Source organism: Aulostomus chinensis, chromosome 4 (genome assembly GCF_037954235.1).
Source record: "Aulostomus chinensis isolate RoL2024-O1b breed Wild chromosome 4, RoL_Achi_v1.0, whole genome shotgun sequence".
Taxonomy (NCBI): Eukaryota; Metazoa; Chordata; class Actinopteri; order Syngnathiformes; family Aulostomidae; genus Aulostomus; species Aulostomus chinensis.
This window is the reverse complement of record NC_141323.1, coordinates 13947941-13974032: the sequence shown is the minus strand read 5'-3', so window position 1 is coordinate 13974032 and position 26092 is coordinate 13947941. Positions and strand designations below refer to the sequence as shown.

At 42.0% G+C, this 26092-nt stretch overlaps 2 protein-coding genes across 5 annotated transcripts in view; one reads left to right on the top strand and one right to left on the bottom strand.

The window, feature by feature from the left end:
- Positions 1-26092, bottom strand: part of anks1b (ankyrin repeat and sterile alpha motif domain containing 1B) — a 216610-nt gene that overhangs the window by 133416 nt on the left and 57102 nt on the right. For all 4 annotated transcript variants that reach the window (XM_086201956.1, XM_086201951.1, XM_086201952.1 and 1 more), the window contains exons 5-6: positions 13541-13693; positions 10460-10603 (exon numbers count right to left, since the gene is read on the bottom strand). In XM_086201956.1, the coding sequence (XP_086058082.1) occupies positions 10460-10603; positions 13541-13693 (297 nt within the window). The remainder of the gene's footprint in view (positions 1-10459; positions 10604-13540; positions 13694-26092) is intronic.
- Positions 3473-6498, top strand: LOC147262785 (polyadenylate-binding protein 1A-like). The gene is made up of 10 exons (XM_086202453.1): positions 3473-3761; positions 3951-4144; positions 4273-4391; positions 4539-4672; positions 4789-4883; positions 5008-5127; positions 5413-5508; positions 5597-5936; positions 6058-6167; positions 6282-6498. Exons 1-10 carry the CDS (start codon positions 3587-3589, stop codon positions 6321-6323), a joined length of 1425 nt encoding a protein of 474 aa, XP_086058579.1. The 5' UTR covers positions 3473-3586; the 3' UTR covers positions 6324-6498.

The following is a 26092-nucleotide window of genomic DNA, read 5'->3' as shown; positions in this document are numbered from 1 at the left end:
GTCACTAATCTCTAAAGGTCCACCGAACTGACCAAACGCTGACATCAGATGGAGGCTCGTCTACAAATGAATCTACATCAAAGCGTAGGGAGCAGCAACCCACACAGGTGATGATGACAGGATGCGATGTAGAGCTCTTAAGCGCACTGGCAAAGTTGTGATGTGAAGCTAAAATTTAGAGAATCAAGTGGATGCAATTTACAAGAATATAAACCACAGATTACAACTGGAGTTGCTCAGCCTTGACAGTCATGGGAACATCGACACAGGTTTTCATGTGATACACAAAGTGACACAGTTGCCGTTGCGAGTGAATCAAACATATCACTTTGCACTGCGTGTTCCTCACCCGCATGGACCCGTTAAAACACGCCCTTACAGAAAAACCACATGAATTTAAAATATTTCCCACGTGCGCACATGTAGGACATGTTACTGACACATTGCAGCATGTTGAGAACATGTGGGAAACATAGGAACTCATTCATTCATTTCGCATGAGTGTATTCTGGGAGGCTAACAGATGGCAGTATCACGGGAAAATAACTTTTACTAAGAAAAGAACTGTGCCTCTTGTTCCATATGAACAGGATTCCAGATTTAAAACAGGAAATCAGGGTTTGATAGCGATAATTACATGATTACACCATTGTCCTTGAAATGGGGTTTTTGATGAGAAAAATGTGAAAAAAATGAGCATTGCCGCAAATATTGCACATTATATCACAACCATAGCGTGAGTCAGAATCATCACAATCATTTCTTTAAAAAATCATGCAGCTCTATCCTTTAAATTAAATAGTTTAGTACAAAATTCACTGTTTTTATATATATATATATATATATATATATATATATATATATATATATATATATATATTTATTACATGCACTACTAGACTCTTTTGAATAGTTTCCATGTCTTAGTGAGGGTAAAATGAAGCAGGAGATTGACAGGCAGATTGGGGCGGCGTCCGCAGTGATGCGGGTGCTAAACCAGTCCGTTGTGGTGAAGAGGGAGCTTAGCCAAAAGGCGAGGCTCTCGATTTACCGGTCAATCTATGTTCCAACCCTCACCTATGGTCATGAGCTTTGGGTAATGACCGAAAGAACAAGATCGCGAATACAAGCGGCCGAAATGAGTTTCCTCTGCAGCCGCAGGGTGGCTAGGCTCTCCCTTAGAGATAGGGTGAGAAGCTCAGTCTAGAATAGAGACTAGAGCCGCTGCTCCCCCATGTCGAGAGGAGCCAGTTGAGGTGGTTCGGGCATCTGGTGAGGATGCCTCCTGGATGCCTCCCTCGGGAGGTTTTCCAGGCATGTCCAACCGGGAGGAGGCCTCGAGGCCGACCCAGGACACGATGGAGGGATTATATCTCTTGGCTGGCCTGGGAACGCCTCGGGATCCTCCCGGAAGAGCTGGTTGAAGTGGCTGGGGAGAGGGTAGTCTGGGCTTCCTTGCTGAGACTGCTGCCCCCGCGACCCGGACCCACCGGATGAAGCGGAGGACGAGGAGGAGTTTCCATGTCATGTGACCTACAGACTCCAAATCAGTACTAGATGTTAATACTGGACCTGGAGTATAGGACAAATCTCTTTTTATTGCATTTAATTGCCTTCTACACACTCTGTGAATATTTTACTTAACTTTTTTTTTTTTTTCATATGCAGTACTTCAAAATTAATTAGTTTTTTCCTCCATAGCTTCAGGTCATGTGATCTTGAAACAGTTTTGTTTGCTTTTAAATTTTGTTCTCCTGGCATTTAAATTGTAGGTTTGTCTTCTTTTTTCTTTTTTTTTTAGAATGGTTAAGTGAGAGACCACAGAAAGGATAGAAATTTTAAAACACACTCCCACACCGATTAATAAACTCAAAATGACAATACACAAAAAATGTACAAATTTGCAAGCAATAACATATCATGACTAGATTTGTTGCAAACAAAACAAGGTTGAAAACCACACACACAGCAACAATGAAATTAAATATCAGTTCAGGTTTTCCTCTTTTCAAATTTTCAAAAATTAAAAAAAAAAAAACGCAGTTTAGTTCAGCTTTCTTCAGACGTTAAAAAAACAACAACAACGGTCTTGTTAGCATTTAAGTTTAATATTAACAAAACAAAAAAAAACAAATAAAATTAAAGCTGCTAGCAGCGTTGTTCGGGCCTGAGCCCCCGCACGGCCGCGGCCGGGTGCCAAACGCCGGCCCGAATCCAACGGTGTGAGAACAAAATCGGTGCGACTTGTAGTTGAGGAGATTGAAGCCTCAGTGCGATGCTCGGTCTGAGTGCTGAGCTGAGAGCTGGCCCTTTAAATAACCCCCCCCCTGCTCTCTACCAGCTGTGTCAGAGTGTAGGGCAGAGGAGGACTGAGACAGTTTTACTGTTTCAAAGCCTAATAACTCCCCAGATCCAGGCCGAAAGTGTAATCAAATAGCACAGTCTCGTAGGGATTTTTGTCAGGATTCAACGGTGTGTTTCTCTAAGCTATGGGAGTTGTAGTTTAGATGTGATCATTGATTGTTTGAGACTATGTACCTGAGAGGAGATCTGCTCCCCATTGACTTCCATTATAAGTGACAAAAGTGTCCCAACTTTGAGGGCTTATAAAATGGGAACCGAGTGGGTTATATTGTCGCCTTTCTCAACTTTTGATCCTTTAAGTGTCTTGAGTCATGTGTTCAATTTGGAAGACATCGCGTGAACGGTCTAGGAGGAGATAGATGTTGTTTGGGGAGTGTTATAGACCAAAATTGGACCTTTGTGTCCAAATTGTGCAAATCTGGTTAGAGTTTTTTGGTCTCGACGAGATGAATCCAAAAAGGTGTCAGTCCCGTGTCTCTAGGACATTCCTACGGTGTGTTGTGGTGTTTTTTGTGTCTCTAGGTGGCGCTATTGACTTTTTCCAGATTTTTTTTTTCAGAATATCAAATTTTTCGTCGTCGCCAACGTGTGTGCCAAAATTCGCAAAATTCGGAGCATGTTTAGGGGGGCAAATTAAGGATCAAAGTGACGTTATAAGAAAGAATAATAAAGAAAGAAACAATTCCTTGCGAAACAGATCTTCTCTTGCCCCCCCATTGAAACCAATGTTATGCCTCACCCCCTCTCCCGTCCCCTGACCTGCCTGTGAAATTTGGTGAGATTTGGAGCTCGTTTAGTGTGATTTTTTTAGAGTTTTTAGTGTTTGAGTGTGCTTACAAACACCATAGGGTCTTCGCCTGAAGTACCTTCTGGCTCAGGCCCTAAAAATAGCATAGTTACTCACAAATAGCAGTCGATAGTCTGAGCAGTATCATGCAGGTAAACATGACAAAAAAAACAAACAAATTCTAACAAAATAGAGGCCTTACTCTGATCTTGGAATTCTTTCTCTCATCTTTGTTTGATCTCCAAATGTATTTCTTTGTGAGTAGAATTCTGGCTATGATCGCTACGCCAATTGATCGCTCATCAATTGTATATCCAAAATCAACTTCAATAAACCGCAAACTTGTAGCCGCATTCCAACCAACTGTGAAACTTCTTTTGATTCGAGAAATCAGCTTTCATTCAAGTACTCTACTAGCTTTCATTGTCTACGAAAATGAGCTCGATGACCTCCCTGTATGTTGGGGATCTGGATCCTGATGTGACTGAGATTGTGCTGTATAAAATATTCCGGCCTGTTGGAGAGCTCAAGACGATCCGGGTCTGCAGGGACAGGAAAACCCTGCATTCCCTTGGATACGCCTATGTCAACTTTGAACAACGATGTGATGGTAAGTACTTTGTGAAAATACTGGTTGAAGGGGGAGGGGGGGTTAAATGGCTGTCGATGAAAAATGAGAACACAAATCCACCTTTATGCTCCCATATCAACAGCTCATGCACACACTCATCTTAACAACCTTAAGGCCTTTGAATTAATTGAATAACCCTAACCCCTGCTCCTGTGTTCCTCCTCGCAGCGGAGCGCGCCCTGGACACCCTGAACTTTGACATGATCAACGGCAGACCCATGTGCATCATGTGGGCTCATCAGGATGACTCGCTGCGGAAAAGTCACTTGGGCAACATCCTCATTAACAACCTTGACAAGTCCATTGACAGCGAGGCCTTACACTACACCTTCTCTGTTTTTGGCAAGATTCTGGCAAGCAAGGTAAAACATCAGCATACACTCTGAGTTCCTCAAATGTTACTGGTATGTGTGTGTGTGTGTGTGTGTGTGTGTGTGTGTGTGTGTGTGTGTGTGTGACCTAATTGAAGCATGCATCTTTTTTCTCCAAGGTGGTTTGTGATGACAACGGTGACTCAAAGGGCTACGGCTTCGTAAATTACGAGACCCGGGAGGCCGCTGAGATGGCTATTAGGAAACTCGACGGCATGCTTCTTGATGACCAAAAAGTGTAAGTGAAAGCTTTTAACATGAGAAAATGGAACAGACTTATTGCTACTTGCTTTTGAGCAAAAAGAATTAGGGCTAACTATTGTGTGCAAAATAAAGAGTGTATTTGACGTTACTCATCATAACAAAAATGTTCTAAATGTTTCAGATTTGTGGGTTACTTCCAAAATTACAACGCGCGTGAGGTTGAGCTGCGTGCCCAGGACTTTACCAACGTCTACATTAAAAACTTTGGTGAAAACATGGATAATGAGAAGCTGTGGAAACTCTTCAATATATATGGTAAGTTAGGTTGCCTATACGTGTTTGTTACATATCTCTTTGCACCTTTGACTCAATTCATCGGCATTTGTGTACAAAACACAGCCATATAAGGATATTATCTCTCCTTTGCCCAGGAAGCATCACAAGTGCCCGTGTTATGACCGATGACAACGGAAGATCTCTGGGTTTTGGCTTTGTGAACTTCCGCAGAAGAGAGGATGCCCAGAAGGTAAGCTCCTACCCTACCAAAAATTAACCAACTGTTTTTGACCACAGGAGAGGGCCCACCATTTGTTCCCAACAGAGTAAACAGTTGTGTTTTTGTTTGTTTTTTTGTCGTTTTTTTTCCCCAGGCTGTGGATGACATGAATGGGAAGATGATAAATGGAAGAGTGACCTACGTCGGTCATGCTCAGAAGAGGGTGGAACGACAGATGACCACTGAGGCAAACCACCACGTGACTCACAACCAGGTTCATTCACTCACCACCACAAATTATTTCAAAATACAATACAGTCAAATTGTGAAATACTAGTCGTTGCCTTATCTAAGGATTGGTCTTGGGTCAGAGCCCTCTTTAGTTGATTGCACTGCCTAAAAATGGCTGCAACAGTGACTGTAGTTCATGGGCCCCACAGATTTTCACCCTGGACTCCTACCAGAGACAATACATCAAACAACAGCATATATACAAGTTTATTCATAGTGCATAAAAGAGGTTAATGTTGCTTGTCTTTGTCCTTATAATTGCTTTCAGGGTGTCAACTTGTACGTGAAAAACCTTGATAAGGAAATCGATGATGAACGCTTGCGGAAAGAGTTCTCACCATTCGGCACCATAACCAGTGCAAAGGTATGATATCACCTGTAGACCCTTCTCAGTGATAGCTATTTGTTATGATTTGCAATAATCAAGTTCATGTCCTGTAAATCTCTCTCAGGTGATGATGGCAAACGGGTGCAGCAAAGGCTTTGGCTTCGTCTGTTTCTCGTCTCCAGGGGAGGCCGCCAGAGCAGTGCAAGAAATGAATGGGCGTTTTACTGCCACCAAGCCACTGTACGTGGCCCTGCACCAGACAAAACAGGAGCGTCAAGCCTACCTGGCCAAGCAGCACATGCAGCGTACAGTCCATGTGCAGGCGGTGCCAAGTCCAGTCAACAATGCCTACCAGCCAGGGCCACCCTCTGGATACTATCGTGCTCCGTACTACTTCGCTGCTGACCCAGTAGCCAAACCCCAGCCAAGCACACACTGGACCACTGGAGATACCCAGCCACAATGTGAGTAGTTGTCCTTGCCGTCACACTGATTATTTGCAATCATTTCAAGAGCGTATTGACATTCAGTGGAACAGGCAATCACTCATCCATTTTCGTACTGTACCATGTTTGTGTGTACTAGATGGAACGTGGCACCCAGCACCACAGCCTCAGATGTTCTTTACTATGCGTCCTGCTTTCCAGCCAGAATCCATGGTGCCCTTCTACTATGGTTTCCAACCCACTATGTTGGTAAGTCATCTATTCACAACTGAAAATCCCTTTTAACTACAAAGAAAATGCAGTTGCACTCGGAGTGCTGCTTGTGTCTTGACGTTTCTGTCCTATTGTTAACTTCCCTTACAGCTGACTGGACCTTGGGGCCACTCTGTAGCTGGGGCACGATAATCACTGGCTGCCCGGTTCTGAGGGAAGATGCCAGCTTTGAGCAGCAGATCATGTCTGTAGCCACCAGCACGCGGGGGCTTCATGCAACAGCCCAAGATTTGTTTCATTTCTTGTTAATATTGATATTCATTATCTCTACTGTATATACACCAAAAAAAAAAAAAAAAAATCTGAAACAAACATTTTAAGCATAATTTTGTGTATGAATGCCTGGTATTTTTAAAATCACTTGAAATTTGTTTTTACTGAACATATTTGGTATTTTGCCTGATGAGGAGACAACTTGGGCACAAAGAAATGAATGGGAGGGGGAAAACAAGGCCTAATGTTTCTTGGTTTCTATTTTGGGGTGGGCCAGGAGCGAAAAAAAATGGAAGCTGGAGGGTTCTTCAATTTACAAATATGCAGTTTGCATATATTACAGAATTCTTTAACATACATCTAACAAGCACAATTAAATTGAATTCTCAAAATCTTGAAGAATTTAAATTCTACCTCACAAATAGAAAATTGATATGTTGGGGTGATTAAAACCTCCTAAACATCAGTCAGAATTAGAAGTGGCGTTCTAACATTGAGTGTTTTAAGAACTTTTAGTTTTTATTTGCCAGTAATTGAGAAAAACTGCGCCAGTCTCAATGCTAGCATTAAACCTCATTCACTAGCTAAAGCATCAATTAAGCAGCAATGCTAACTAGCAACCAGCAGTTGCATAAGCTGCTGTTACTGATGAAACGTTCACAGCCATTCACTTAAGATGGTGCAAAATATTAGCAATGGACACACCCCTAATGGCCTCCTGAATTTTGTATGAATATTTTAGCACATAATGCATGTTTTATATACCACAAAATTCGTAGTGTTTAGGGGGAACCTCCTCACCACTTCACAGAGAGACAAGAGAAACACATACTGAGAGAGAGGTTTCCAGCAGTGCGTAGTGGAGATGTCCAAGCAAATCAAAGGCGTGTAGTGTTCATCTTCACTAGACATATGAAGCCTCAGGCCAAATCCCTGCAGAGAAACATTGCCCTCCTCTTCAGATCAGAGCGCGCGCACACACACACACACACACACACACAATCAGCCCCCAACAACAACAGAAGGCAAAGAAGATTGGTGCAACGCCACTGAGTCATGCATCTCCTCGCTGTGAGAGCACTATGACTCCCCCATATCCATCAGGTCAAGCCAGTTTTCTTCCAAGATATGATATACACTCTAAACACACACACACATAACTGACATAATAAACTCCCCTATCCTTGACCATCACAACTAAATGTCTGACCTGAGATCTGATATTAAAACCAATCCAAACTACCGTTGTGGTACGTTGTCAGATTTAACTATGTTCTGGAGGGCAATGGTACAATGTGACCACGCAACTAAAAGATTTGATTTCTTTGCAGTCTGCAGACACATTTTCATGCTTCACATACTGAATATTAACTGCGGCGACACAGTCAAGCGAGTGAGAAGGAAGCATCTGTTACGCCAAATGTTATCATTACTGAGTCAAATGAACATCGAGTCAGATTATATTCTGGCAACACTAGAAGTGAACCAACAGTCAAAGTTGATCACATCCAATAAATGGAATTTAAAACTTTCCGTGTAGCCTGGGTTTTATTGATAGCTCCTTGTTTTCAGGACAGTCTTTAGCGCTGGGTTAAACTCAGAATGATCAAACCTTATGATGAATGTTGATGGCAACTGTTGAAACAATCAGCTTGACCATTATGTGGTTTTCAGCCGCAAGCATGGCTCTGGATAGCTCGGGATAATTCCAGTCTCTGTCTGTGGAAAACAAATATTCAAAGTGACAGGATGTCACTGGCAACGTCTGTCCAAAAACTTGCAATTTTTGTGCAGACATTCATGGTCCAGAGGAATAGTGCTGGTATTGAAACCAATTATACATAATATATTCTTTAAAACATGGAATTAAAAATATGCCTACTGTCCCAGAAAAACTTTTTCTCATATTTTATGAATGGGAGCAGTTGTAAAATCGTGAATATGTTATTTGAGAGTTATAATTTCTTAAATATCTCTCATTTAAATTATAGAACATGATTCCTTCGATCTGATAACATTTAGAAATTCTAGAAAAGCCACCGGATTCAATATTTTTAGACTCATTCGCTAGATGAGGGATATGGGAAGTTAACCTGACACTGCAAAAAGTTTCACTGGAACTCCTTTGCAGAAAAGGCAGGCACTTCCTCGAAGTACTCAGCTGGTGAAGCATCCGTCTACCACAAACTATCTTCAGTCGATTAGAGGAATGAATTTAGGTAGAACCTGAAGCCAGATGGGAGAGGAGCAGCGACCTCTTTTCCATGAATAAAAATCTTCACTGGCGTTCTTTTCTCATCCTCCAAACAAGAAATACTCTCTTTAGACTGCATGTGTCAACTTTCATAGCAATGAATGAAGCCCCGCTGAAGACACTGCACCCAGGGTTCCTATTTGTGACTAAAATACAAATTTCAGACGATGAATCACAATCAACAGGGATGCAAAACTCTCATCTCAGCTGTGATACACACTTCGGCCCTCAGTTTCACAAACTTGCCACTTCCAGGGCTGTGATCTGTGACGTGAAATACAACTAATAATAGAGTTCAAATACACACGCACAAAATGAAACTATCTGGCAGCATACTTGAGGCTCATGCACAACGGAGAGCAAAGATTTGACATTCAGTTATGATCATTACATATTAAACTGAAAATGTTGCCTAGCAGGGTATACTTAGCAAGTGGCGATCGCCTCTCAATAAATATTAGCCATCAAGTATCCTGCCAGGCTATTGTGTTTTGAAAATGTAGGTTGTACAATGACTTCAATTAGCATTTAACACAAAGCACATGTGTGAGCAAGTGTAGCATCAGCGGGCTGCTAGCATGGCTGTGGTCTGGGAAACAGCACACGCCATCAGAACTACCGACCCTGACAGGTCGTAATTAGGACGGCTGTGTCCCACAATTTTATGAGACCTTTCAAGTCTGACAATCTGACATCGAGCCCTACTTCACACAGGGATTAGCCAAGGGTGCAGAGCCAAGAAAGCAGCTTATTCAGTATGTACATAAAGTTATTTTTATACTATGATAATATCACCACCAGCAAATATCTGCTATCGGCAAAAATAAGTTGTAAAATGTTTTTTAAAATCCCCAAATTTTTTCTAGCATTGCTCAATACGTAATCTTTTTTAAGCAGTTTAGCTTGATAATATATGAAAGACAGAATACAGTGTATAAAGCAATAAAATCTGGTTTTGACAAGAAAACATTAAAAAAAAAGAAGCCACGCACGACTGTGGTGAAGTGATTAGACAGAATTTAATTGAGTGAAAAGCAACCTCTTAAAAATTACTGTTTGGTAACAAAGTGTGTGTCCATGACCGAAGAAGTAGCGTGTATGAAGAGGCAGACTGAACTTTCAGGACCTCTAAGGAACACGCTGTCCTCTTCCTCCTCTTCGTCCTCCCGCTCTCCAACACTTTTCTCCCTGTCAATTATTCATCCCTCCCCACCATCACACCATGCGCCACATAATACACACACGAGCGCACACAATAGAGGCCGATATACACTTTCAAAAGAAGAACCTGCCAAACATTTACACCTGTGGTGAATTATATACGCAAAACCAAGTGGAACTCGTGCATTCTCTTTCATTTAACACCAGACAGCTGCCTCTAAAATATTCACTTACAGTAGAGATGAAAGCAGGCGGAGACGGTGAGATTTTAAAAGATTTACTCAGACAAAGACTCTTTCTTCCTTCAGTTCTCTCCCCTGGTTCTTTACAGGAACTAGCAGCTCCTGACCATATGCATTTAACACGTTAAATAATCAATTTTGATGTGTAAAGCTTTTATGTTTAAGAACACCTGTGAGCTGACCCTGTCTGAACAGGACCTCCTGTAGAATAATGCCAATTGGAAGCCAATAGTCTTGTTTGTCTTATCAATATAAATTTGGGTTTAAGATTGGCATTTTGGCCTAAACTAGAACTTAACTTTTCAATTATTTTAGTTCTTTGCAGGCTACAATAATAGCCAGGATTCTGTTGGGTCCTCAGATGCTAACAGAGGGCAAAAACAACTCATTTTTCTTACCACACAGTTGACATCCATGCCCGCCTCAAGCAACGTCTGGACAGTGCTGAGGTGTCCGTTGCGCGCAGCCAGGTGAAGCGGAGTGTGTCGGCGAGTGTGACTGGTCATGAGATTAGGGTGAGCGCTCACCAACATGCACACCACCTGTGCAGAAGTAGGAGAAACCCGTCAGTGACCAAAAAGCTCATTTAAAGGAAAAAACAAGGTCATTTCTTAATTTTTTTTGTGCACTGCAAAATAGAGAAGTAGAATTGGAAACATAAAAATTGAAAGTAGGGGGCTTCTTGGCACCAAGAAGCCCCGCAACCAATGAGTCTCCTGACTATGAATTGTAAAAATCTTATTTGTCAAATACTCTTTCAACTTGTATAAACTATTTGTCAACTCTGCACAGTATTAAACTTGGCTATTGCTAGCATAACGTTAGCTTTCCTGCAAGTTACCGTAGTAAATGTTGGATAATGCCCTGCAAGGTCTTTATATGAAATGAATGGCAAAACCAGCATACTGGACAAAAAAGTGTTAAATCTTTCTACATTTTTGGATTTTATAAATTAGGGTGCATGATTGACTTTACTGAAACACATACTTAAAACCACAATGATAACTTAGCAACTATCACTAATCCTTGATAGCTTTGGATTTTCCTCCCCCTGCAAAAGCAGCGTGCACAGGCTTCCAGTAAGACTGTAGTATCAAAGGCACACGAAGATGGAAAATCTGCATTTTTTTTCTCAACTGGTCATGGATCTGGATCAACATTTAATTAACAGTTTTCAAGTGCAAATTCTATAAAAAGGTCCTGTCAATCATATGTCGAAGCAGCAGGAGGTTTCATCATTCGTTGCCGTAGTTTGTATCCACTAAACTTTTGCCCCGTGTCAGTTACATCTCCATGCAGCAGGAGCTTCCACCACAGGGATTTCCATTCATTATAATGCAGAGAAGGGGAGAGAGGAATACCGTGCTGCTTTCATAAATTATTCATCCACACTCAGACAAACCAGCATGGCTCGACTGCAGTTACTCACTACCTCGGCAGAGAGAGAGAATGTGTGATTACATGTGAACATCAGCAGGCGTTTGGAGCATTCACCTCTTAGTGCGTACCTTTTGTCAAATTTTTGACTTAAGGGTGGAGCCTACAAATCTGTTCTATGTATCGGCCTGTGGAGTACACGGAGTACACAGGGAGGGGTTTTGGTGGATATTTAAAGAGTTACCCCCACTTCTGTAAAGATGACTCATGTGCACTGCAGCCCTTTTCCCTTCTAACTCCTGCTGCTGTCCTGACGGATTGTCAATGTCGTAAATTGTCATAAATAAAAGCACAGAAAACAACTTTTATTGATGTTTTGGGTGACAGATGCCTCCTAGCAGCCGCAGTAATTAGGACCAGAGCATGGTTATAAATCCGATGATGTCAATATCTAGTGAGAAAGGACTGGACTTTGCAGGGTGTTAGATTCTAATATCGAAACAAAATCTACTTATTTGAAACGTGCCCAGATCATAAAAGCTAAACAACTGTTGACAATCATAAAACACACAAGCCAGAATATCTGACAGGGAAATGCAGTTATACCATATAATTATTTGGGTTATTTGAGGACTTGTTGGCCGTGCTGAAGGTCAGACGCACCCCTTGAAAAATTCTTTTTCAAAGTTGATATGGCAGCAACATATACATGATTCCTCACCGACTTCTCACATCCGCTTCCACTTTCTTGCTGGTGAAAAAGGCAAGTACACTTTTATGGGTAGCACTTCCCTTTTGTACCACCCAAAAATGGGTTCAACTTTTACAACAAATCTGGTCGTAGCAAAGTTTACACTGCAAATCAAATTTTACCTCCCTCATAGCGAGCAGCAGAAGGTGTTTGTATTGCTGCTTTCAGTAAATCTGACGGATCAAATAACTCTTCTTTTTCAAGAGGGGAGCTACCCTGTGGTGGTGACCGAAAGCTACACATTCGCACAACCAGGAATAATGAGGTGATGTCAGCCAGCAGTTTGTATACCGGTGTAATTTTCTGCATTTTTAGGAGTGAGATGTGCATTGCCAGAACTCTTTCTTTGGTGCTGAACCTCCAAAAAATACACTGCAAAAAACCTTATCTGAAATTTAGAGGTAGCACTCAGCCAGATCTCTTCGATTCAGACTGCTGTTTGTCTGGCCTAAAGAAGCATTTCAGCTAGGGCAGGTTAATGCCCACCACTGAATTTGTGTTCACTAGCTGCAACTGCTGAATCCGTAGCTGCCCTTTAATTCAGGCAAAGAGCATTAAGTTGTGTTTGGTTCGACAGAGTGAACAAGGCTGATCCTGATGATTAGGGAGCCCTACGGGGGGTGAAGCAGGGAGGAGTTTCACTTACCTGTCCGAGTATAGGTTCAGTTGGAAGGGTAGGCTAGTGATATTACACAATTGTTGATGATGGTTGTATTCAGTCAGAAATTATATTCAGATTGTTTTTGAATGTCTAATTTCTGCATATGACACAACAAGTGAGTGTTGAGTGTAAAGCTGAGGAAATTCATATACACAAAATACCATTAATATATGCTTAAGTCACTGGGGATTCCTCTCCTACCCTGCAGCAAACAAAGGCTCCCCTAACATGGTGATAATACTTATTATCATTCCCAATTCCTGCAGTGTGGACACAAAAGAGTTAGTTCCTCCCACAGTTCGTGAGTGTTCCTCCAGCCAGAAAGCTCCTTATAAAGAGCCTCCTCCCTCTTAATGGAAATCTACTCCACCAAATGCCAGATCTACCAGGATAACTCCCCTGCCGTCAAACTGCTGAAGTTGTAGAGAATCTTTCAGTTCCTGCTAAAATGTATATGATGGGTCACCAGAAACCAGTGGCTGCCTACGACCCACTACAGTTGGAAAATACATGTATTAGCGCAAGAATGTACTCCTGACTGAAAACAGCAAAAGGGATCCTTCTGCTGTTGGCAGTCAGGAGCTTGGAAATCCCAGTTCAAGTATCCTCTAAAGTGTAAAATATCTACAGTACCTTCAGAACACAGTTTCTTTGCACATAACACCTGTATAGCGTGGTACTTTCACTGACCTGCAGTCGACCATATAGCGCTGCCAGGTCCAGCGGCGTCTCCTGCCGGCTGTTTCTCATGGTGGGATCTGTCAGCTCCTGAAGCAGCACTGATACTACCTCCGAGTGTCCATACTGAGCTGCGCAGTGTAGCGCCGTTTCCCTCTCATGGTTCTGTTGAAGATGAAGAGAGAAAGAGACAAAGGGGGATATGAGAAGAGGACGCCATTGATGTAGCAATCATGGGAGTGACAAGAGACATGAAGTGAGAAGAGGAAGGATGGAGGGAAGCGGTGAAGAGGGTAATATGAAGGATTAGAGGACAGGTGGAAAAGGATTGAAAGAAGGCAAATGAGAAATGAGAAGGAGAGATTAACGGTAATAGAAAATAAGAGCGCAGTGATTCAGAGGTGAGGGAAAGGATTGGTGATACAAAAAGAAGAATTAGGAGGAGGAAAAGGCTGTTTATGTGAACACAGGGCGAAATTCAAATTGTAAGACTACATTCTCCGCAGACATTTCTGCTGCACAGACGCACGTCTCGGGTCAGTATATAAATTTATAAATCTGAACAAAAGTGTGTCAGGTTTGTGAGAGCTGTCAGGGGAAATCTCTTGCTTCCTTTCAGTGTAACAGAAGTGACGACCAAAACCAAAATGTTTTCCTTTAAGCCTCCAGGCATTTTTGAACCAGCATGCTCAATGATTGAGCTCGTCAGCTCCAACCCCACTCCACCATATATTTAATATTTACATCTTTAAAACATCTTTTAGCCACCAAATCTACTCAACTCACAAATTAATGAATCACGTGACGCATGTGCCATCTAGTCATACGTCAAAGACAAATTCACAATAGCAACTCAGGGAACATACAGTATAGAGCAGGTCTTTTTGGATGTATAGACACTCAGAAATCATCCTGTGAGCCAAGGGCTTGGTGGTAGCAGCGATGTAAGGCTTCCTTTCCACCTCGTGTAAAACCAGACTCAGGCTGGGCGGCCATCTGCCTCGACTGGGTGGGTTGAGAGCACAGATTTGATGCTTTTACCAACTATATGATCGTCTGACAGCTGGATTAAACAAAAACTACAAGGACATGTTTCATAAAAATTGGAAAAAATGATATTGGTTTTGATGCACACACAGAAAATCTGCATTGTTTAGCATTGGCCTTGCTAGCTGTAAGCACCCTTCCTATTCATGAAGATCTTGTGCTTGTTTTAGAGACATCTTTTGTGTATTTCTGTCTCTGCCTACCTCTGGGTTTTAACATTTTGTCCCTTACCGCACATTAAGAGCTCAAGATTTCAAAATATTTTTAAAAGTGGTATTTTTTTGATAAAAAAAGAGAGGCTTGATGCAATCACTATTTCTGACTGAAGATTTCATGCTCCGCAAATCTGACATCAGATTTCTGCATGTCAAAAGTATTCAAATTACAGTGTGTTGTACACTTGAAGGGGGACTATACTAAACACTTGTGTATGTGTAGTATGGGGAGGTATTCATACAGAGGAAACTTAGAGAACAAATTTGAATAAAATCACACCAAGAAATGAGGATGATTGGACCATCGTAGCACATAATTCCAAATTATGTGAAAAATGGTACAGTAATTCACATCTGTCAGTGAATTCAGGCTGCTTGTGTATGGCCCAAAATGTCTGAGAGGGAAGAGTTTTAAAGCTTTTTTGAACTTGGGTAGTTCCTCATGTTCAAGAGCCTGATTCTCCAGGGATTCCTGGCAGGGCTAAACCAATGTTGGTGGTCCCTGGGGGTCTATTACACTGGGTTGGAACAGATCTGGAATGATTGGAAGACCGGCAAGAAAGGGACACAGGGGGCAGGAGGAGACAGCCTTATCTTAATGTATTCATATACGGTTGAGAACAGATTGCATGGCAAACATATAGAAGACGTGCAGTACTAGTGTGCACACTCTCCTGATGCATTGTGGTTATTATCAACAAAAAGAAAAGAAAGTTGAAAGGAGAGTGTCTGCAGTTGTGTTGTTCCTGGTGTTTGTCCAAGACCGAGGCTGAAATTTAACCCAAGGTGATGAAACTTTAACGAGAAAGACAGCAGGAGGGGACGGGAATGAGGGGTAGAAGATTACTTGGGAAAACAATGAGTGGGATCCTGCCCCGCAAAATGTAACTGCAACAAATGAGAGACATTAATCTCCCCACTTTTTATTTATCAAACAATAAAGGTTAAGGATTAGTGACTGATTTATTTCCTCGTTAATTCCACGGCATTCACGCCATGACCACACTCCACTGCCTCCTTTTACACCCTCCTTCATCTCTGAGCCCCCCCCAACACACACACACACACACCTTGTACTTTCATTTAACCTCGGAACAGCAAGTAGATGAAGAGATACTGTATGTAAGAATAACAGAGAGAAGGAGCCCCTATATCAAGACACACACACGTGATCTAACCACAACATGCCTGATAGCCTCGGCCAATGAGATGGCTCCGTTCTCCCCTGGACTGCACACGCCTCCATTCATGGGTGAGTGGGAGCTCCCAGGTCTGATCGCAGCTCCACACTAGTGGAAGCACAATGATCACACACACTCGTGCACACTGTAATTCACATTCATCACACTTTACCAGCGTTATCCTCGGTTCTATTATGTTTAATAAGCCCTGCTCTGTTCATGACTGTGTGGATAATCTACCATTTTCCACCAGAGACTCATTAAAGTCAGAAATCACAAAATCACATCAGATTTACTGTATATACTGTTTTCATCCAAGTGTGATGAACAGCAGCACGATCATCCATAATCAAGTACACAAGGTCAAGAATAGGTAATTAATTGATTATGCATTGACGGCTGAATGAATAACTATTTTGGACAGTAAGAATTACTGGTATATTATGTGATAAACCAGGGTGGAAAATAATGATTGCAGTTGACACGAACACTGAGACCGTATTGATATTTCTGTCATTTATTTATATATATTGAATGGAAGAACCAATATACAGTATTGAAGTGATTGTGAAAAGTCTTTTTATCGGAAGAGTGGAGTCATTTTGTGTAATAATGGGTCGTATAATGTTGTGTAATTATTGAAAACAGACATTATTTATTCATGCAGCTCATCCTCCTCCCCAGATGGGATTTGTTTGAATTAAGGCTGGTCCATATGAGCTCTACAATGATCATATACTATATTTCAATAAATTATATATATGTGCGTATCTTAAGATTGGGATTTTGCCTCTAAACCACACATCAAAACTACATTTAATGCCACAATCACACAGGAATGACGATTATAGTAGTGTGACTTTAAACATTTGTTTCTACCTGAAGAAGCACGGAGAGATTTGTTTTGGGGTTTTTTTGCTTACTAGTTACTGATTTGGGAAGTCTGAATTTTGTGGCAATATTTCCATCTATCAACTTTCTCAGCTCTCCTTTATGTGTTGCAGAAGTCATTATTTTCTTATTTCATCTCAGGGACTCGTGGGATCTTTCTCACATCAAATTTTTTCACTCCTGTGTTTTACATTTCTTCTTTAAGGCTGTGACGCTATCGAAAGCTTCAGAACCACTCGTGATTGTACTGCCTTTTCAACACTTTCCGAGGTAAAAAAAAAGAAAGAAAAGAACTTGCAGCCTTTAAATCAGCAGAAATAAAAAGAGAAATGGAGTTGAAATGAGAACATCGATATTGTCATGACAAGTGGGCAACTCCATCTGCTCAGGAAGATTGTGCGATTCCAACCAAAGCTCCAGGAACAGCTGATGAGTGGCTGCTCTGGTGCCACTGTTTTGTCAACAGTCGGTTGTTTACATTGTATCACAGATGATACCTTCGTCAACAGGCCGATAATACGTTTTCAGATTAAATGCAGAGGAAATGAAGTGAACCAATCACACACACACACACACACACACACACACACACACACACACACACACACACACACACACATACATACACAGGGAGACAGATAAATCTCAAAGCGGATATGATAAGAACTGGAATGAATTTTGCAGCTACGCCTGCTGTTGACCTGCTCTGTCACCGCAGCCTTAAACAGACAATAAAGCTTTGTCAGTCCAATCCTCTGCACCCCACGCGTACAGCTTAAGATAGGGGAAAGCCAATTCCCCGGCAGAACCGGAGTGACAGAGAGATGAACAGAGGCACCCAGTGACGGGAGGAGAGGGATGGGAGAGAAAAGTCCTTGGTCCATGCTCTCAGACCAGGCTGCTTCCTGATATCATCTGGGACTCTGTGTATTGCAGCTGATTGGGCTCCCAGCATCACCACATTACGGACTTAACAATAGATTGTCTGGACTTTTCTTTCAGTGACACACAGCATTCCGTTTCTACTGCCAGGGGTCTCCAAAACAACAAGTACAAAGATGTTGAAGGTTTTGGAGATGGGAGGGACGTTAGCTGATCCTGCGAACGCACGTATAAGCAAATTTTGGGATGATGCATCACGGCGGAGTTGTTGCCATAGGAAAATTGCAGCGTGTGGTATGGTTAACCACTGCAGGACATCTAAACTAGATGCTAGATGCTAGCATGCTAAGGTCAGCGTAGGGTTCCCTGACTTTAGTTTTTGGCAAACATGAAATACCCCACAATCCGTTTTGAGCTGCTAATTATACAAGTAGAACGCGGCACTAGTAGAAAGGCTTCCTGAATATTCTAGAATTTAGCTATGCTGGCACATGGAAATGACAAAAGATGTAGTTTTATTATGTCAGAAAATAGCAAAGTGAGATTTCAACCAAATTTTTCATTTTGGTTCATTCAGTGTTTCATATTGTACCTTTAATAGAGGCTGCTTCAATTACAGGATCTACTTGTGTTTCAGATCCAATAATTGATATCAGTATCAGGCCCAAATCATTGGCCAATCAATTCCTTCCTACTCCCCCCGGATCGGATATTGGAAATATAATCTGATCAGATCAGTTAGCCGAAATTCCCACTGAAATGCTCAGGTAAACGTTAACCAACATGCCATGACACGTTGTGAAGAGAGAAGAGTCCAAGGTTGCAGAGAAAGGAGCAAACAAGTGCTGCGTAACTCAGGTGGCATGTGTTTCCTTCTTTGATTCAAATGAGATGGCAGTTGATGTTAAGTAAAGCTATGCAAACGTGTCTTTAACCGCTCATGTGGAAAAAGCTTGGTATCGGCAGGTACTCAAGGCTGTGGTATCGGCCATGAAGGTGCCGCATCTATCGAGCTCAATGGTTCTGTTAATGGCTAAATGTGGCAATTTTCTCACCATACTAGCCACTGTCTACTCTATTATGTCTCTTAAATTAAAGGGCAAACACAAAGTGCACTTTTATGCTGGTAGTATTACAGTTCATATACCAGGGCTCACACACATACACACTTCCCATGATAAACACCATCACTACCATCTATCTGCTCTGAACCAAACAAACAGCTGCATCCATGCAAATAAGCAAACCTTATCAGCGAGGCAGGACTGAAATGAAACCGAGCGCGGCTGAAGCACAGGGGTATTTGTTTGAACATACGGCGTGTTAGTGCTGATGGGCTGATACCCAGGATGAGCTCGGGCTACGTTACAGCATCTCATAATCCCAAGCAGCTCAAGCTAGTGCCTGGGGAGCTCTGGGTAAATAAATTGAGAAGGAAAAGATGAGACACACAAGGTGAAATGTTTTCTTTCTCGCCCCTTGTTTTTTTTTGTATTTAAAAGGATGTGTCACTCTGTTCACATGTGCGCTGCATGTGATGTGGCCTATGGAACACCAACACCCAAAAATAAAAAAAACAGATTAGCACATTTCGATTTTATCTGCTCTTTTCAAGTTTGATTGGTAACTTAAGCCTAAAAGGTGAGGAAACTGCACGCTTCAAAGTAGCGCGATTAACACCTTTAAGAAAATGATAATGATGTACCAAAGAAAAGGGTAAAGAATCTGAATCTGAATTCTAAAATACAGAAAATCAGGTTTCGATGTCTTCGTCTCCAACTTTACTTTCGGAGTCTGTACTGAATTGTAATAAATGTACTTTACTCGTTATTTTATGGTTGCGTCATGTCACCATACCAACCTGGTGCCATTTTTGAGGTTTCGATCGGTGATGCAATTTTATCCTTCAAATTTTCATTACCTGATAAATTTGCAACTACCGAGTGGCAGTGAAAGACGATGGTGAAAAGTGTAGCACATATTTCAGAGGTGTGACCATTTGAAATATCCTACTTTTGGTGATTTTAGTTATTTGAAGTGATGGCAAGTAGCACATTTTCACATTTAAGCGTTAATATGGAAAAACATAGAGTTGTAGAACATGTATCTCTACTGCACAGAGACGTCCCTAACACCTGCAGCTCTTGCTCTGTATCTATACATTGCCAACAATCTTTTCAGTATTCACATGTCGCTTGTCTATAAATTCAGTCTGTATGTGCGGGGCTGTTTGAGCTTTTTTCTGGAATGTAATTACCTCAAAAATTCCATTCAAGAATAGCATTTTTTGACAAATCAAATTTCTATGCGCTTAAAGCAATTTAATCTTTTATCGTTGACTGTAACATCTTTGAAAAGCCAGGAATGTTACACAAGCAGGAAACGTTCACAAAGGGCACCAAATTTACACTAACGTATGAAGAAAGGTTTTATATTATAGGCACCTTTTAGTCCTCTATCAGAATGAAAATACTGGAAATGATGCTCAGAGTCGGTGTGAAGGACGGGGTCTCATCGGGCACAAGATGCCAACCGCTGAAGTGCACTTGAACACAACACATCTGACCTCTTTACATGACTCATATTTGACTCGGACTGATCACAAAAGGTTTATAAAACCCTCAGTTTAAAACCTCCTGAAAGTGGGATCCATCTATTCCAACAGAGGTGTTTCCATGAAAGGTTTTCTTATAACTGGACTATTTTTTTCTGATTATTGGAATTTAAGGGTCCATGTAAAACGTAGCCCAACCCAGTAGGGATTCCAAACCTGAACCCCCCATGCAGGGCTGACAAACTAAAGAGGAATCTCATTGTAGAGTAAATTAGGCGCCAGAAGTTAGCTTAAAACCAACCCATTAAACTTTTTATTTTTTTCCTTGTACATTTCTTTGCCCAAGTGCCAAAGGCAAATTCCCATTTCATGCCAATTTAATGGGCAGAAAAGTTTTCATTACTCTAAGAAACACAGACAAAGTTCAGAATTATAAGGAAAAAGTGCCTCATAAGATCAGCTTTCAGATTTCCGTGAATAGTGTGACATCAGCTGGTCACTGATTCTCTGTTATGATCATGCACTCCAGGCACACTGCGCCTCACTGGCATAGGGAAGCTTCCCCTTGGAAGGCTTCCGGAGGGTCGCTGTAATGTCCAGGATAATCTAAGAAGTTGTATAAAAAAGCCTGTGCAAGATAAATAAGCATCTGCGGTAATCTCATGGAGTCCCAGAGTAAAAATACAAAGCTGGAAAGGAGCATAAAACTGGACCGACTCTGTTCTGCTTTATAGCAGCTCCATGCAACACTTGAATTAACACATTCACACACAATCTGCTCCCGCCTGTGCTAATTGCTCTGGGTTGTAGTTTGTTTTGATTCATGGTGAGATGAATCTATTTTCTTTTACTGAACTTTTATTTGGGGAAAACAACTGCCGCCACAGTGTCAGGCCGGGGAAAACATGACATAACCTTTTTTTTCTAAAACACATTACTCATGAGAAAACATCCTAAGGCTCAGTGTGACAGGCCGTGTTTTGGCAGCGGTGTGGGCACGGCGGTGGAACGAGGACTTTCCCAGGGTGGTTTCTCATAGTAGCATGTGTTCCCAGAGAGCCCATGTTCACATGTTGACCATCAGGAAACATGTGGTTTCATTTTCACGTTCGGTATGCTTGGACCGAAAAAACTGTAAGATGAACACACGCGCGCGCAGAAAACACAGGAAGACATTCGTGGAAATGCACAGCAGGCGAGTGACCTCTTAACCTTTTCACTTTGCCTTATTTCACACAGCCTGTAAGCAAGAAGGCCTCAGTGCACCTGGACAAAGGCCCATGGGAGGTATTTCATACATTCATGTGTTCAAACATGCACCATCATTCTAATCTCTCCTATTAAGCCTCTCTTGAACCTGCTGATCATGTTGTCGTCTTTGGGAGAACAAAAGGGGAGATGGGGAGGACAAGAGGGTGAGGGAGAATAAGGACAAGGGGGAGAATGGTGGAACTCTTTGTCCTTCTTTTTGGTGGAAAACATTCCTGAGATATATCTGCACACAAGAGCACATACTTGACCTCGCCAGTCGACCACACAGATGTTGAATAACCCTTAAATAATAAAACCAGTGAGACACGGAAGAACCCTCGGCTCTACTCATCCAGTCGTCTAATACCGGACAAGCAGCGTTGTTTGCTGGTTCCCACGCAAACACACACGACATGGGACGCACAAACAAATTTGGCCTTGTGTTTTTGCGTAATCCTGCTTACAAACAAACAGACAGACAAACGCCACCAAAAACCTTATCGGGGAGGCAATAATCTTTGCAACTGTGGTCTGCAAGAGTATGCAATCTGACATTGTGGTGAACAATAAGTGAGGCTGGTTTGAGTAAACAGCTCTGCAAACTACAAAACAGAGGTTTCAGTGTGTTTTTGAGTATCAGTGGGTATGAATGCCACCCTCCCTTTTGAAGGACAGTTTTGGAACCTTGACTTCTCTCTCTGTTAGTCAGTAGATGCACTTGTGGCCTCTTGAAGACCAGAATTGTACTTCTGAGGTTACAGAGAGAGTGTACCTCTAAATTCAGACCTGGTCTTGCCTCGCACCTCCAAATTTGATGTGTGTGAGCGTTGGGCCACAGGACGTTGGGAACATTACAGTGCGACAAGTAGCTATTCTGAGATCTATTTTTAGAAACGCATTTCCTGAATGTATATTTATATAAATTCTACAATACTACAAACCATAAATTACTGGAACTCATGATAGCATAGTTTAGGAGGGCTGTAAAGACGTGGATATGTATGCCTCCCTCTGCTATCTATAATTTTGTATCCTTGACATTACTCTCTTGTTATTGTGCAAACTCTAATTGAAGCGTCTTCTCCCTTATGGGAAGCCGCTGGCTTTCACTCACGTCACTACAATGTAAAAATAAACAAAACTTGCTTGAATTGCGTTCACTGGAATGTTTGTTGTGACCATCGTGTTTAGGGCTGCAAGCAGCACTTAATGGCTGATTCAACTACTTCGCTGCATCTTCTTAACCCCAGTTATATCTGAAATGCAAGGGGGGGGTTAAAATGTCAGCTGTAATTTGCCTGAATTCTGCCGTATGATTTGTTTGTTTCTGCGTCTCTGACTGACAGCCACGTAAACAAAATCATACGCTGTATGATTACATGCAATTCTCACATTTCTGTAGTTGGCATGTCGACTGCAGCTATTTCTCATTTATCTCAGCAGTGACCACTCCCTGGGAAATGGAAGTCAGAGTGCTGTGTTTCTGCATGTTCATGTGTGAGGTTAGGCCTTTTGGTTGGTATTGATTCTTATTTATTGTACATTAGCCACTGAATGCGCACAACTGGCCTCGCACCATTGAGGATATACGTCATACACTTAGCCGGCCAAACCGGCTACTTCCGGTTAGCTCTCCGCTAACAAGTCTGGATTAATAATTGAACAGCGCACTCCATCATACGCTCCAAATGTTATCAGATCAAACTGATCAAAATGTGATAGTGTGATGAGTCATTCAATGGAGGTTGTTGGAACTTTTCACAACTTATCCGATGTTTATCAGTCACTTCTTTCACCATCAAGTAAACTTTGGTGATGTCACACCATGATGACAAAAGGAAAGAAAATGTGAAGTGCACAAGCAGAAATACATCTTAGTCATCTCCTCAGTGAGGGACCCGTCTCCTTCTGGGGTCAGAGGTTCTGGTACAGGCAGAGCCACTATTAAAGCCTGTCAGTGACGTTGTTCCCGTGGTGGGTTCTATCTTGGGAAAGGTTCAGTCCCTCCCACATCCATCATCATTTCCGCTTAATTCTGATCAACATAGTTAACAGGCACAGTGGGACATTAGGATTCTTTAAGAAGATGAGATGATGTGTCACCAGCTGTCTGCTAAAACAGAAGGAGGCTTTCATCGAAATTAGCTGAGCTGTTAGCCGGTACATGCTGAAACTGGCACACAAATTTAATACGTCTCAATGGACTTGTGAATACACTGGAAACATGAAAACAGGAGCAGTCTACAGAAAATGAATATGAAATTCATCGCAGGAAAATTTCTGATTATTAACCTCTGAGTAAGTTATCAGCTCGCGGGGCAAACGGAGTGCGAGAGAGAGAAAGAGAGAGCGAGAGAGAGAGAGAGAGCTAGATCAGCTGAGAGAGAGAGAGAGAGATCAGAGGAGAGAGAGAGTGGGGCTTCAGTCCAGTGCAAATATGCGTTTGCCCCTGCCAGCGTTGTGCACGCCTTGAGCAAACAAGCTATCCTTCACTATCCATAACTGTCACTCACACATAAACATGTAAACACAGCATGTATAATCATCTTCTCCAGTCAGACAGCCTCCACCTCTCTGATACGCACTCACACTCACATAATAAACAAAAACAGCTGTGAATGGGAACTACTGGGACCAATTAGGCAGTAAACAGTGGGCTGGAACTGGTTTACCGCCAACTAATAACATCCACTAACCTCCAATAATCATGTGGTGGCTCCAGCAGGAAAGCAGCCCACCTACACACTTTGTGTTACCTCTTTTCCCATCAGTCATTTACCTTTTCTTTAAGCTCTCTGGACCTTTTCCTTTCATTACAGCGGACTCCTTCATTCTCGTGTCACTCTTTGTCACCTTGAGCACAAAGGTGAGCACAAATGTCTTTGCCTTGCGACCTACCGCAACAAAAGAGCAGATATGAAGCCCCTCTGGAGTCCTCCGATAAAACTAAGCTGCACACACAGATACACAGATGAACAAACACACGCTCGACCAGTGACATGGCTAATGGTGTGCGTTGGTAGACTAATATCATTGAAAATGGGGTGTTGTGGAGACAGTGGTGTGCTGTTGTGCATCTCTATGATGGGTGTGTGCTTGTGTGGGACTCCGTATATCACTCTGACTAACATATGCAGGCTCTTGCAGGGAAGACAGACGACGGGGAAAATATGGAGACAAGGTATCGTAAAAAACACACAAACACGATATAAATCTTGTTCTCTGATTTACGAGCGCAACCTGAGAACAACTGTACCCTCTAACAAGGCAATGCATAACTGCACTGACTATATAAAAGCAGTATTCAGTATTTATAGAGACGTTCAGCACAATTTTGGTGCAATACAAATCAAAATGCTCTGCTTAGTAAATCCGTGCTTGAGCAGGGAAAAAATAAACAGTGTTGAGGAAGAGCCATGCTCGATGTGTTGCTGGCTGCAATGGTGTCACTGAATCTAGATCCCAGCATCAGGCTCATTGCGTCAATATTCCTCATACCTACGTCTGATGTCTATAATTTTGAATGACATATTAGCCCAGGTTACGGGACCAATTTTGGATAAGAGGCTTATTGATTTTTGACCATAATCTCATAGGAACACTACAGCAATTGCAATAGTTTTTCAATTCACTTGTCGTCTGTTCGCCACCATTTTTTGTCTGTGAGCTTCGTCAAAATGCACGACAATAGTTAATTTTCTTAATAAACTCAAGGCATCTACCAGTCTGTGATTTCAAATAACATAGACTATGCCCCCAACAAGGACGCCCAGGTTAGCTCTGGGTGGGAGGCTAATTCTGTCTCTTTTTCCCCAGCTAGTCAGCTGAAACATCAGCATGAGTAAACTAAAGAAATAGCAAAAGTCTGTTCAAGATCACTTGTAGGCTTGTTTTTGGTTGCATCAACCATGTCTGTCTAAAATTTGAGGCAAAAGTTACATTTTCTCAATGCCCTTGAGGATGATATACCAAAGTAAATGGAGGACAGGGCCTTCACAAACACATCAAAGCTCATGGAGGTTTCAACAGTGGATGAATGGACACCATACAAATGTAGAAACAAGGTGTTAAATCAAACTGAAGGGGAACATTTTCGCTTCATATTTCCTGCACTTTGGACACCACAAAAAAAAAAAAAATCATATCCGTGCTTTCAGCAGTCTCCTCTGTCTTTCAGGACACAAAAGATATAAAAGTTGAGGCTGCAGCAGGTATGATCTTTGGGTTGTAAGCCAGAGTTCAAGAGGCGTTTCTCAGCTAAATCACTGAGCAGAAACCATCACAATGGCAACCTGTGGCTGAACCCTCCCCGCTGGTTCACATCAGCCAGGTCGTTCACTCTTATGAAACAGAGAGAAAGAGCCAGGATGGAAGGATTTCAAATTTAAAGTCGACTTCAGCCTGGAAGGATTTTTATCAGTTCCCTTTGTCAACGGGGTTTAACAATTCAGTTTTACTATGCAGTTTCCTCTGCGTTTTAACACATTTCCTTTTTGTCTTGCAGGTGAATTATTTCTGAATCCACCAGGGGTCTTCTACATAC

Excerpts from the sequence above, each read along its gene's own strand:
- LOC147262785 (XM_086202453.1), top strand. The coding sequence starts at position 3,587 with ATGAGCTCGATGACCTCCCTGTATGTTGGGGATCTGGATCCTGATGTG. Across the intron at positions 3,762-3,950 it reads CTTTGAACAACGATGTGATG|CGGAGCGCGCCCTGGACACC; the intron begins GTAAGTACTTTG and ends TCCTCCTCGCAG. Across the intron at positions 6,168-6,281 it reads GTTTCCAACCCACTATGTTG|CTGACTGGACCTTGGGGCCA; the intron begins GTAAGTCATCTA and ends CTTCCCTTACAG.